Here is a 12,081-nt window from a genome sequence, read left to right on the forward strand (position 1 = left end):
CGATTAATCATTAATATTTTTATATTGAAATTCATTATTTCTTTCACTTTTTATAAATTAAAAATGCAATGAAAATACAAAAATACAGTTTGTTTGTCCTCGATGAGATCTTTATTACAAGAAGATCAACTTGTGGCAGTGAAACTGGACGTTCGGTAGACTTGAAGATTCCTGCGGTGCTCTAAACCAGCGGAACCTGCAGCTGCGAGCCGGCGTTCTTAAACAGAGACCCATGGCCACTTCATCCGTTTTCTGTGATCGGATAAGTTAGCTATCCGGTCGTGAAAAGACCAAATCTAAATGCCCTCCGAAACGCATTCGAGACGGATTTAAATCCGATCGCTCAAACCACTTCAGGAGGAGATCTGAGACGCATTCCAGACGAAACTGGACAAGAGTAAATGCGTCTGGTTGTTGAAACCACATATGTAAATTTGACTTATCCCAAAAATGATAAGAAATAAACGTGTGAGAGCGTGTTATAGGCTATATGTCATGTTATATCCAGATATGACGACGCTACTTCAACACGCATCACCACAGATGAGCATCTATTCATCAAGCCAACGTGCAAACTATCGCAAATCAAAGTGAAAGTCATTCATCAACACACAATCATCTTCATTAAAAGTAAAGAACCGAAATGATCTTACCAGGGCTGTTGCCGCAATATCTTGTTGCGGTCTTTGATTTAGAAATTTTCGCTGATGATCAATAAAATGCAGCTCATATCAGTTGCTTTCGATTCGATGACGTGCAACAATTTAAATATGCATATAGCGCGGGAATTCAAGATCGGATTTATATCCGTTTTGCAAAAACACATTTATGTGACAAGGTGTAAATGGAATCGTTTTGATAAATCAGATAGCTATCCGATCTGAGAAAACGCATGAAGTTCCCATAGAACTTCTGCACCAGTCTACTGATTTCTGTTGAGAAAGATAAGCATGTTGACATGATCTGGGATCAGACGCGACCGCAACCTGGTGACATCCAGTCCAGCCGCCGAAAACACCCGCTCTGAGGGGACTGACGTTGCCGGGATGCACAGGTACCTCCGCGCTAAAATTAATTCCATTGCTTCAAGACTCACACTACGCAACGCAACCTGCATTAGTTTAATCGATAACAAATAAACGTGATCGACGAAATTCTTAACGATCAATTATCAATCGTCGATTAATCATGCCCATCCCTAGTGAGGAGTACGGATTCAAACATGCCACATCATCTCCCACATACCCCCAATCCAACGGAAAAGCTGAAAAGGGAGTACAGATAGCAAAAAGCCTTCTCAAGAAAGCCAAAGCTGACAAACGAGACCCTCACCTCGCCCTCCTGGACTATCGAAATACACCCCTAGATGGACTACCCTCACCTGCACAGCTGCTTATGGGCCGCAGAACAAAGACAAGACTGCCCACAACACAAAAACTGCTCCAACCAGAAACAATGGAAGGGGTGCAGGATAGAATGAAGGTCAACCAAGAAAGAGAGAAACACTACTATGACAGAGGATCACACGTACTGCCAGCCCTCAGCCCAGGAGACACAGTGAGGCTAAGGGAGGGCAAGCAGTGGAGGCCAGCTAAAGTAGTAAAACCAACACCCGAGCCACGGTCATACCTAGTGGAAGCAGACGGACAGCAGTACAGGCGAAATAGAAGGGAGCTCATCAAAACAGAGGAAGACACCCCTGCATACAGAGGGGAAAGGAGAGAACACTGAGAGAAATGAAAGATGATACACATTCAGAAAACCCAAACCCAAAGAAAGACTGAACTTGTAACAGAGAGAATGAAATTAACTGAATTACAGATACCCAAGAACAGTTCTAAACCCTAACGTTTGTTATCCCCTTACAGGTTACCTGTGAACGTTCTTACTTAAATAATGCATTCCTGAATGTTACATTTTTATAAACGTTATTCCTTTACAGGAGGAAGTTACAGAGAGCATCCTGACTTTAAATGCTTCTATTTTAAGTTAAACTCTATGCAGTACCGTTGCCCTATATTTCTGTTAAATCACTTTAGAAAAGGGGAGATGTAATGATATAAGAAGATCCCCAGGACACAAGAGGGCGCTGTTGTATAATGAATGTTCACAGACTAGTAGCTACTGTACGCAAGGTTATTGTTTTGATTAAAGCATTACGGTCTAGCGCTCAATGGAGTAAGTCTCAGTCTCATTACAACGAGGCTGTGACCTAAGTGGTAGATATCTTTCTTCTAGTAAACTTTTCTTATGTTCTTCCTGTTTCTCGGCTGGCCTATCTATATTTAATTCAGCGACAGCACGAGTCACAACCTCCATAAGCCCCTAATAGGCAGGAGTATGAGGTGGCGAATCCTCAAAATCCCCTGCATCAATGCTGACGACATCCAGATCCTCAAAACTGGATAATCTCAGGACTGGTGTCTCAGCCCAGGGAGAAGAAACCGCAATTTCTAGTTTTACAAATGGGGACAATCTTTAATAGACAAACAAATAATGTTTTTGGTCATCACCTTAAAAATAACATTTAAAATGGATGATATTTAGAGCTTTGAAGTGCTTAAAAAAGTGTGAGGCACAATTTCAATCTCAAAAAGTTATACTAACCCTGAAATTAATAACGTAAAAACATTCGAAACATCTTGCTCATTGTTAGTAGCAGCTCAAACCATGACTCCCTCGCCACCTTGCTGTTGTCTGTCACTCTCAAACTATCGGTCCCTCCATTTTCTTATCCATATTTATAACTTTATAAACTATAATCGAAAAACTAAAGCACAGAGAATTTACAACATTCTATCACAATCATGTTCTCATTACAATGTTAGGCTATGTATATGATAGATTGGCGCTGCAAATCTTGCACTTAACTGCATTTCATGATCAAATTGATTCCAGGCATCACTGGAGTGCAGTGCACGCTAAAAAAAATCCAGTTTCACTTTATTTCGCCGGTCTGGAAGGAGTGCTGTCTAACACTAACAAATCAGACCTCAGAAACCACCCCAAATGCCACAATAACCAATCAGAAAAAAAGAGAAATAGTCAGGGCGATCATCGTTTTCATGATCAATCATCGCCGTCACGTACGCGTACTCGAGCACTCGTGCCCATCACTAATGTAAGAATTGAGAAATAAAAATGCCGGACAGTCTGGTTGAGGAGCGACCAGACCCTCAGAAGACAGGATCTTGCTGGAAATTACCATTTGAACTCACCATTTGAGACAAAAGTCTCACCTCAGAATACATCTCTTTCACTCTTCCCCCACTTTCTCTCTCACATCAGATCACCTGAGATTTACACAAAATCTATATGGTTTAAATGTAAAAAAATTATCATACAGTATTACACATGTTTAGTATCATTTGAAATGTCTGAGTGCGACTGGTACAAATCTAATTTCCAAATAAGTAAAACAAAAGGTAATAAGGTTTTTAAGAGTTTAGAGATAACTGGCACACAAAGGAAGGTGGTCTCTCAAGACAAATGGTCTCACACCCCCAAAAGGTGTAACCTCTGAATGCAAATTCCCATTGATAGGCATGTGAAAGAGGTTCTGTGTGTATAATGAAATGCAACGAGAAGATCGGGGCCTTTTCTGTATTTCAGATTAGCCCGTGAGGCTGAGAGCGGCCGAGACTCTCAGCCTCATGTATTTCTTAAACGTCGGGTTCGCATCTCTTCTCTTTAATCCAGAGCTTTTGATGTTTTGTATTGATTATCTCTGAATTGATTATGTAATTGGCATGATACATTTACCTGAAATAATAAATTGTTACATTTGATTATTCTAACTGACTTTGACATTATTTTCATTAAGGAGTTAAAAAGAATAGTCAAACATTCACTCACATTTAATGATGCACAGATATCATTAAAACCTTTTCATTTATGGAGTCAGAGGAAATAACGAGAAAATACATATGAGAAAATGTATTACATTTAATCAAAAAATACTTTGCCTCGAGAAAAAGGCAGTAACACGTAAAGACCTTCCGTGCCGGTCGGATGCCGGACTTTGGGCCGATCGAGTGTGAGCTTACAAAATTATACACCTAGGATTGGACTTTACACCAATGCAGAAAATGCAAATGCAGTTAAATAAATGGTTTACTCCAAATCCAAAAAAAACACAATAACAAATTATTTATAAGATTTATTACTACACATATGGTTTCCGTAGTGTAGTGGTTATCACGTTCGCCTCACACGCGAAAGGTCCCCGGTTCGAAACCGGGCGGAAACAACTATTTACATTTTTATTATTTTGAATCAACTTTAATCGTTTAACCCAACATTTAGTTATACTGCCTATCTTTACTGATATATTTAATAGTACTATACCAATTGATTCTATAGTTCTATTTCTATTCTATATCAATTCTATTGATTCGTAATGAAACATGCTATGAAAATATTATTATAATAAAATGAGCACCCAACACACAATTGTCAGCAATTGAAATCAGATGGTGTACTAAGGGGTATAGAAGGAAGAACAACAAGTCTAATTTTGAGTTAAGTAAAAAATACACATGACTAAGTAACAAGAATCAAAAAATGCAGATCACAGCAGATATGTAACACCACTTACCAAGATTAAAAACAATACTGTATGAGACCGACCAATTAGAATTGATAAAAGTTACTTTCTTGTGTGTTACGTTTTGGATAGTATACACGTTTTATAGGCCTGTTACACTGTCAAGACAGACACAGCGTTACACACAGGAAGAAACACAAAATTACCCTAAAACCTTAGCACCGCGTTTCCGTAGTGTAGTGGTTATCACGTTCGCCTAACACGCGAAAGGTCCCCGGTTCGAAACCGGGCGGAAACAACTTCTTTTTCTTTCATAAAACCACTCACATTCAAAAGTCAAGTTAAATACACGAGGAGAAAAAAGCAATTGCAAAAAATACAATAAAAAAAATACACAACCCTGGAACGCTAAACATCAGGTTTTGTAATTACCTACCTGTTGTTTTCTCTTTAAAATCAATAGACAAACAAAAAACGCACGCAAATACATTCATAGTTGGGACTTTTATACAAACATTGACAGACTTTTATTCTGAAATCAACACTGTGGCTGCAGAAAATAGACTTGAAATGACATTTTCAGATACATGCTGAAGGCTTCACACTACTGCAAATAATCACAATATGCCTGGTTTTAACTACGGGGATGATCAGGTAAATTTCAGATGCACTTAAATGGCATGTATGTGATTTTAAGTAGCCACCGTATATATGATCTTTAGAGATTTAAGATGCATCTCTGTTCGGAGCTAATAAAACTGAATTTGATGCATCTCTGTTCGGAGCTAATATAACAGAATTTTATTTAATCCATGTTTCAGAGAGAAAACTAAATCTGAGCAAGCTCAAGCTGTTTGGAAACGTTTAATGGCCATTAGCTTTGTATTGGTGGCTTAGGTCTATTGAGAAAGTCATCCTGCCATTACTCTATTTTAAAGTTTTACGCCTAAAGAGTATTTTGTCATTCATATTAAACATTCACTTGTGAATATTCTGATATATTATATTGATGATAGTAGATACTGGCAGACAAAACAGCTGACGCGAAATAATACGAAACTCAGCCGCATAAAAACTGCGCAGCTATGATGCGCTAGAACACTTGTCTTTGTATGGTTCAAAAGCCGCTGTTTACACTGCCCGGATAGGTTTAGATTCACTGATCTGTAGAACACAAACACACGTCAGCGTTACGTGCGTATGTTCTATAGATCATATCGAATGTGGGCCTAATTTGACAGCACGATCCAGCCGTTCCAAGAGGTTTCAAGGATTGAGTGGCACATTACAAATAGAGGTCTCTCCTCCAGGATATGATAACTGTACCCACACTGAAATGAGTATCAGAAATAAAGAGCTTAATATACATTTCAAACCCGGGCACGTTGAGGTTGTTCAGGTAAGACTGTTGACCATTTCTAAGAAAGCCTTCATGGTATACAAGCCAAAGTAACTTTATATCAAATGACTGCCTTATAATCCAGGGAGATCCGTTCTGTGGTCATTTTAATACTTAAAAAGAAATGCAAATCATGTAATTGTTATCGCGTTGTTTAGTTTCAGTTGTGACAGAATGCATATCATGTTTGAATTGTTTATAATTTGGCAGTACTTTAAACTAGAAGGAATACGAGTGCCTTCCTAAATAATTAGACATACTTATGTCATTAATAAGTCGTAATAATGATGTTAATCATAACATTATTATGATGTTTTTCATTGGTATATTAAAATGCTGTGCGACACTGTGTTGTCTCTGCATTTAAACCCGCTGTTGGTTAATCTCATTAACCAGTTTCCTCTTTAAGTGTCTACATGCAAGTCCGATTTAAAGTTGAACTACAACGTGCTTGAGAGCATATATATATAAAACAACGAAAAACCCATTTCATCTGTACAAATTAAACAAAGTCTGTAAAATGTAATTTAAAATACATGTCTGGCTGGAGTAAAAATGAAAAAAATATGAATGGCAAAACTTTCAATGCCATAAAGAAAAATATGTATGGCAATAACGTTTAACATTAAATGTGCATACAAGTCCTCCTGGGAAGTTCGTACGTACGAGGTGGGACTGGGACGGCAGGTGCGTTCAAGTCACTTTCGTCGGAGTAAGATGGCGGAGTACTTTCTCTTAATTAATTACACAAAAATACATTAAGTTTCTTAAACTCTTGTACACAAAATTAAGTACAAAAAAATTTGCATCAGGTGTACTTTGTTTAAAAAAAAATGTTTTTAATTAAAGGTATAGCGGAGGATCTTACCAAATTTTAGATAAGACCCGCCCTCTCCACTTTTTGAAAAGTTTGATTGATTCACCAGAATGATTGACAATTAGGAGGACCAATAGTATAGGTTACCCACCAGGAAGTAAAACATCCTCTGCTATACCTTTAATTTATGAATCCACTGCCAACTTTATCGTTATGTTGCGTTGTTATATTATAATGCCATCATTCTGTGCAGGCAATTAGCTTACTGCGCTTTAAATAGAAAAGCCTTACAATATAGAATAGAATAGAATAGAATGAGGCATTTATATAGCGCTTTCCTATGTACTACTGTACACCCAAAGCGCTTTACAATCATATCAGGGGATCTCTCCTCAACCACCACCAGTGGTAATATCACTGCTAAATACCTTTAACCCTTTCATGCATGGATAACCTGTCAGGATTTTCTTCCTATGTGTTTTTATTGCTCTTAGGGCATGAAAAACAAGATTTGAATTATTATTATTTATTTATACGTAATCATATTTGTTTTAATGTTACAAGTAAAGTAATGTATTACAAGTAACATGCATTACATAATCAGATTACTTTTTGATCTAACAAGTAATGCATTACAAGCAACATGCTTTATGCAAACAGATTAGTTTTTGATCTAACAAGTAAAGTAATTAATTACAAGTAATGTGCATTACGTAATCAGATTACTTTTTGATTTTTACGAGTAAAGAAACGCATTACAAGTAACGTGCATTACGAAATCAATTACTTTTTGATCTAACAAGTAGGCTAATGCATTACAAGTCACATACATGTAATCACATTACTTTTTTGATGTAAATGAAAATTACATTCTAATAACACAAACATTTATTTACAGTCAAAGAAAGTCACTGCAGAATAAGTATTTTCAAAAACAATCGACACACAATGGCTTGCCACTTGGTGGCAATGTATAGGATGATGCACAAGAGTCCACTGTAGAGATTGATGTGCAACTTTGCCATAAAAATCCATGCATTTGCACACACACACACAAAAAAAATGCTTTTTGAATAGCTGTCCACTGTAGTGACCACTATGCGTGAAAGAGTTAAGTGTTGTGGTATTCCGCCATGTTTCTCAGTGACACGCTCACAACTCGTAAAGATGGGGCTTAGAGAAGATCCCGAGCTCCCCACTTGTATTTACGACATTGTGGTGGCGTTCAACTCGTAAATACGATCAATACGAGATGACTTGAACGCATGGAACGGAACGAGATAACTTTCTCCAACCAAAATCCAATCCAGCTGTATAGTTACACTAAATCGCCTGAGGGTGGCGCTAATAGCGACTAATCTATTTTTTACAGTCTATGCCTCAGCATAGACTGCACAACAGCATCGAGAACATTAGTTTCAGCTTGTCAGGCTGTTTGAAACAAACGTTTATACATCATATAACTTACAAATGCATATTGTATTAAAAAGGTTCTGTCCTTTTACTTTATAGGGTTGTTTAAGTGTCGTCAAGCACGAGGCTGAAAGCGATGCTAGTTTAACAGCGATGTATTTTTAAAGGCAATTTCCAAGTGTCACCATCCTCTGTATTACCATAAACTCAGTGCAGAATGTGTACTACAACAATCATAGCCTATAATAGAATATAAGTTAACGTAACGTTACTTCTTTCAGTTGTAAACGTCCTAATTGGACTGAAAGAGTAAGTTAACGTTAGTCTAAATAGTCAGACTCATTAAACAATTACAATAACAACATGGCATCTATCAAATAACAAAATGTAAAGTACAATTTACCTCATAATAAAACAAGCGACGTTCACGGACAACATGAGGTAAATTTTATTATCAAACGCCGCTTAACTAACTTTAGTAGCAGCTAACAGTCAGTTCATCAACACGACGACGACGATAGCTAATTCAGATAAACTTCTCAAGAATATTGTAATATCCTACCTTTCTTCGTTTGTTTTGCTGTTTTTTTAGAATGGTCAGTCGCACACACACACACACACACACACACACACACACACAACCCATTAGGCTTTTCCATCAGTTGTCATTACACGACGAATGGATATCATCTGCCAATGATGTTGTAGGGGCGTGTTCAGATTCTGTGATTGGCGGCTCTCATTAGTTTTCAGTTGTGTCAGTCAAATCTCGGACCTGATATCGTTCTACTCAGTATATATATAAAACATCTTATAGACACAGCGATCTTTTGTTTTATAATAAACGTTTCCCCATGTATTGACATTCTTCAAATTATGAATAATTAAGAAAACGTTCACATATGTCTAAAGAGCGCTTCATCTGTGAAGCATTTGTTGTCTACTACAAACATCAGAAAAACATCTTTAAACAGTTTTACATAGCCTACATTCTAAATCTTTAAGACATTTTAACATCTGACAGGAAACATTTGCAGGTTGTTTGCAAAGGCTCATTGCAGATGAAAAATACTTGCATCCTGCAGATAAAAACATGCACATCAACTAGGCACCTCTGCTATGTGTGTGTATGCTATTAAACTGTTCTGTCATTTAGGATGATGTCTACACACCGTACCGGCGTGTGCTTGTGACTGGTGCAACAGGGTTACTGGGCCGTGCTGTTTATAAAGAGTTCAAGAACAATGACTGGGATTCTTTGGGATGTGGTTACAACCGTGCCCGGCCTTGTTTCCTGAAGTGTAATCTCTTAGATGAAGACGCAGTGCGAGGGGTCATTCAGGGCTTTCAGGTAACTTACGCTCTATCACATTATTGCCCTAATCCTTGTAAGATCACCCACTGCTACTCTCTTACCACCAACACATTTTTTTATACAGTACATGCTTGATGTGTCAAAAGTCTTTTTCTCCATTTTGTGAATGTCAGCCTCATGTCATTGTGCACTGTGCTGCTGAAAGGAGGCCAGACGTGGTGGAGCGACATACTGAAGCAGCCATGAACCTGAATGTGCATGCATGCACTACTCTGGCCAAAGAAGCAGGTCAGTAAAGTGACACATATCGAGCGTAGCGTCAGTTCTGGCAGGTCATGTAAGTCAAGCTCGCATCAGCTGACTCTCAGGAGATTCTGTATGCTAATTGTCAATTGTGGTCCTGACAGAACTGTTAAATTAGATATGGTTATAAATGCAACATTTCTTGTTAAAGTTCTCCATAATCCCTTTCCACAGGTAGCATCTTCCTCATATACATCAGCACAGATTACGTTTTTGATGGACGTAATCCTCCCTATGGAGAAAACGATGCCCCCAATCCTTTGAATTTGTATGGGAAGTCCAAGCTAGAGGGTGAGAGGGAGATTCTCAGACACTGCCCAGGTATGTTCTGTTTTTCAACCACATATGAAAGGATCTGCTAGTTTTTTCTTTATTAAAAAATAAAAATATATTTACGCTAGATTGAAGCGTGAGAGCCCTCCCTTCCAATAATATTAGGAGAGCATAACATGTATGTTCCCTTTAAAAACTATTCTCTGTCTGTATTTGCTCTGAGCAGGGGCAGCTATACTGCGAGTGCCCATTCTCTTTGGAGAGGTGGAGAAGGTTGAAGAGAGCGCAGTGACCGTTTTGTGGGACCGAGTTCAGGAGGGAGCCGAGAGTTGCACCATAGAACATTGTCAGCAACGCTTCCCCACCTTCACTAAAGATGTGGCACGTGTCTGTCGGAACATGGCTGAGCGAGCCCTTCAGGTGAGCCCCAGGGGTGTCAAGCTCAGTTTAGGTCAAGGGCTGGATTGAACTAAAAGTCACTTTGGTGTCCCCATGTAGAGAATGCATGCATAATGCACATTCCAGTCCAGAATCAACTTAACCATTGATTTCTGTACAACATGTTCCTGTTGCCCTCAGGATCCAACATTGCGTGGAATCTTCCATTACTCTGCTAAAGAGCAGATGACCAAATATGAGATTGCCTGTGCAATAGCAGACGCTTTCAACTTGCCTAGCAGTCATCTAATACCAGTGAGTACAAAAACTTTAGACTGTGGGTACAGTCCAGGGTCAGAAATGAACAGAGGCTTAGGGCAAAAATTCCAGCAAAATGAATAAATTATCGACTGTCGCGATTAAAGTAAGATGTGAAAATGAAGGAAAAGGGTCAGTGATGGGAGACTTTCTTTGCTCGCGTTCTGTACATAATTTAATCCCAATTTGAATAACCGTTCTGTTTTTCATGCTATTATAACCAATGTGAAGTTTACATTTGTTTTATGTGTAAAAAGCGATAAACTGATTAATAAACAGATCTTAGCTTGGTTTCTCTGCGTAGCACCACAATCATTTGATTTGCTGCTAATTTGATAATGTAAAGATGACTTTTGTTGATGTAATTTCATTTCCCAGGGCAGGAAGCAAATATTGTACCTTTATAGAAAAGTTAGTTTCTGACCCTGGTACAGACTGTATACACTTTTGTCTTGCATGTAACATGCATATTATAGCTATATGTGGAATGTTTGTGTAAATATAGTGAAAACTATGACTCCAATCCTTGACTCTTTTTGTTCAGTATGATCTGTTTAGTTGTTTAATGTGATAATCTGTTTTTATCATTAACCTGTGTGTGTGTGTGTGTGTGTGTGTGTGTGTGTGTGTGTGTGTGTGTGTGTGTGTGTGTGTGTGTGTGTGTGTGTGTAGATGACAGAGCAGCCTGCTGGAGCAGGGGCTCAGAGGCCACATAACGCCCAATTAGAGTGCTCACGCCTGGAGCTCCTCGGCCTGAGTGTGGAGTCCACCCCTTTCAAGACTGCCATAAGGGACAGCCTATGGCCCTTCCAGCATGACAAACGATGGAGGCAGACCGTCTTTCATTAAAGCAACGACTATATCCCAAACTCCAGAAAGAAATGGGACCACACTCTTTAAATGTTTAGCATTTAAATATTTCACAGAAACAATAATCCTGAAATAAAACAGATCCTCGCTCTTCACAAGTCCAGCTGCTTTGTATGATGTCGAAGTATACATTTGTTATAGCCAACAGGTGTTTTACCTTTGTGTTTTTGTGTGGATTGCATTATAAATTAATGAGTCCTCAAATGTACTTTGTGTTTCTTTCCTAAATTGTATTAGTTCATGTAAATGACGAGTTGAAGACAAGGATGTTTGATAAAGGAACAGATGATATGCTCAATTTCTGCTGTTCCCTCTTTTTTTATAAAAAAAATAAACACCAGATATTTATTCGAGGAAAAGAGAATGAATAAGTTAAGTATCAGGAAGCTAAAATTGAGCCTTTCTTTCTTGATGATTAAAAGTTTTTTCCCCATATACTTTACATAACA

At 38.2% G+C, this 12,081-nt stretch overlaps 1 protein-coding gene and 1 long non-coding RNA gene across 4 annotated transcripts; one reads left to right on the plus strand and one right to left on the minus strand.

The window, feature by feature from the left end:
- The first annotated feature begins 5,047 nt into the window (after positions 1-5,047).
- On the plus strand, positions 5,048-11,930 carry mat2b (methionine adenosyltransferase 2 non-catalytic beta subunit methionine). 3 transcript variants are annotated; one of them, XM_082140913.1, is made up of 7 exons: positions 5,048-5,200; positions 9,332-9,526; positions 9,664-9,778; positions 9,968-10,114; positions 10,290-10,486; positions 10,646-10,759; positions 11,435-11,930. In XM_082140913.1, the coding sequence occupies exons 1-7, from the start codon at positions 5,171-5,173 to the stop codon at positions 11,609-11,611; spliced, it is 975 nt and encodes a 324-aa protein (XP_081997039.1). In that variant the 5' UTR covers positions 5,048-5,170; the 3' UTR covers positions 11,612-11,930. The 3 variants fall into 3 exon arrangements, with proteins under 3 accessions (XP_081997039.1, XP_081997040.1, XP_081997038.1); XM_082140914.1 differs by having other exon boundaries at positions 5,049-5,200; positions 10,293-10,486; XM_082140912.1 differs by lacking the exon at positions 5,048-5,200 and adding an exon at positions 5,723-5,945.
- Positions 6,943-9,321, minus strand: LOC309477627. The gene is made up of 2 exons (XR_014198676.1): positions 7,550-9,321; positions 6,943-7,487 (listed from the first exon to the last, which is right to left on the minus strand). It is a non-coding gene; the product is annotated as an uncharacterized lncRNA (long non-coding RNA).
- Positions 11,931-12,081: the final 151 nt, after the last annotated feature.

The sequence above is a fragment of the Leuciscus leuciscus genome (genome assembly GCF_965113295.1).
Source record: "Leuciscus leuciscus genome assembly, chromosome: 16".
Taxonomy (NCBI): Eukaryota; Metazoa; Chordata; class Actinopteri; order Cypriniformes; family Leuciscidae; genus Leuciscus; species Leuciscus leuciscus.

Excerpts from the sequence above, each read along its gene's own strand:
- mat2b (XM_082140912.1), top strand. The coding sequence starts at position 5,883 with ATGAGTATCAGAAATAAAGAGCTTAATATACATTTCAAACCCGGGCAC. Across the intron at positions 9,779-9,967 it reads TACTCTGGCCAAAGAAGCAG|GTAGCATCTTCCTCATATAC; the intron begins GTCAGTAAAGTG and ends CCCTTTCCACAG. Across the intron at positions 10,487-10,645 it reads TGGCTGAGCGAGCCCTTCAG|GATCCAACATTGCGTGGAAT; the intron begins GTGAGCCCCAGG and ends TGTTGCCCTCAG.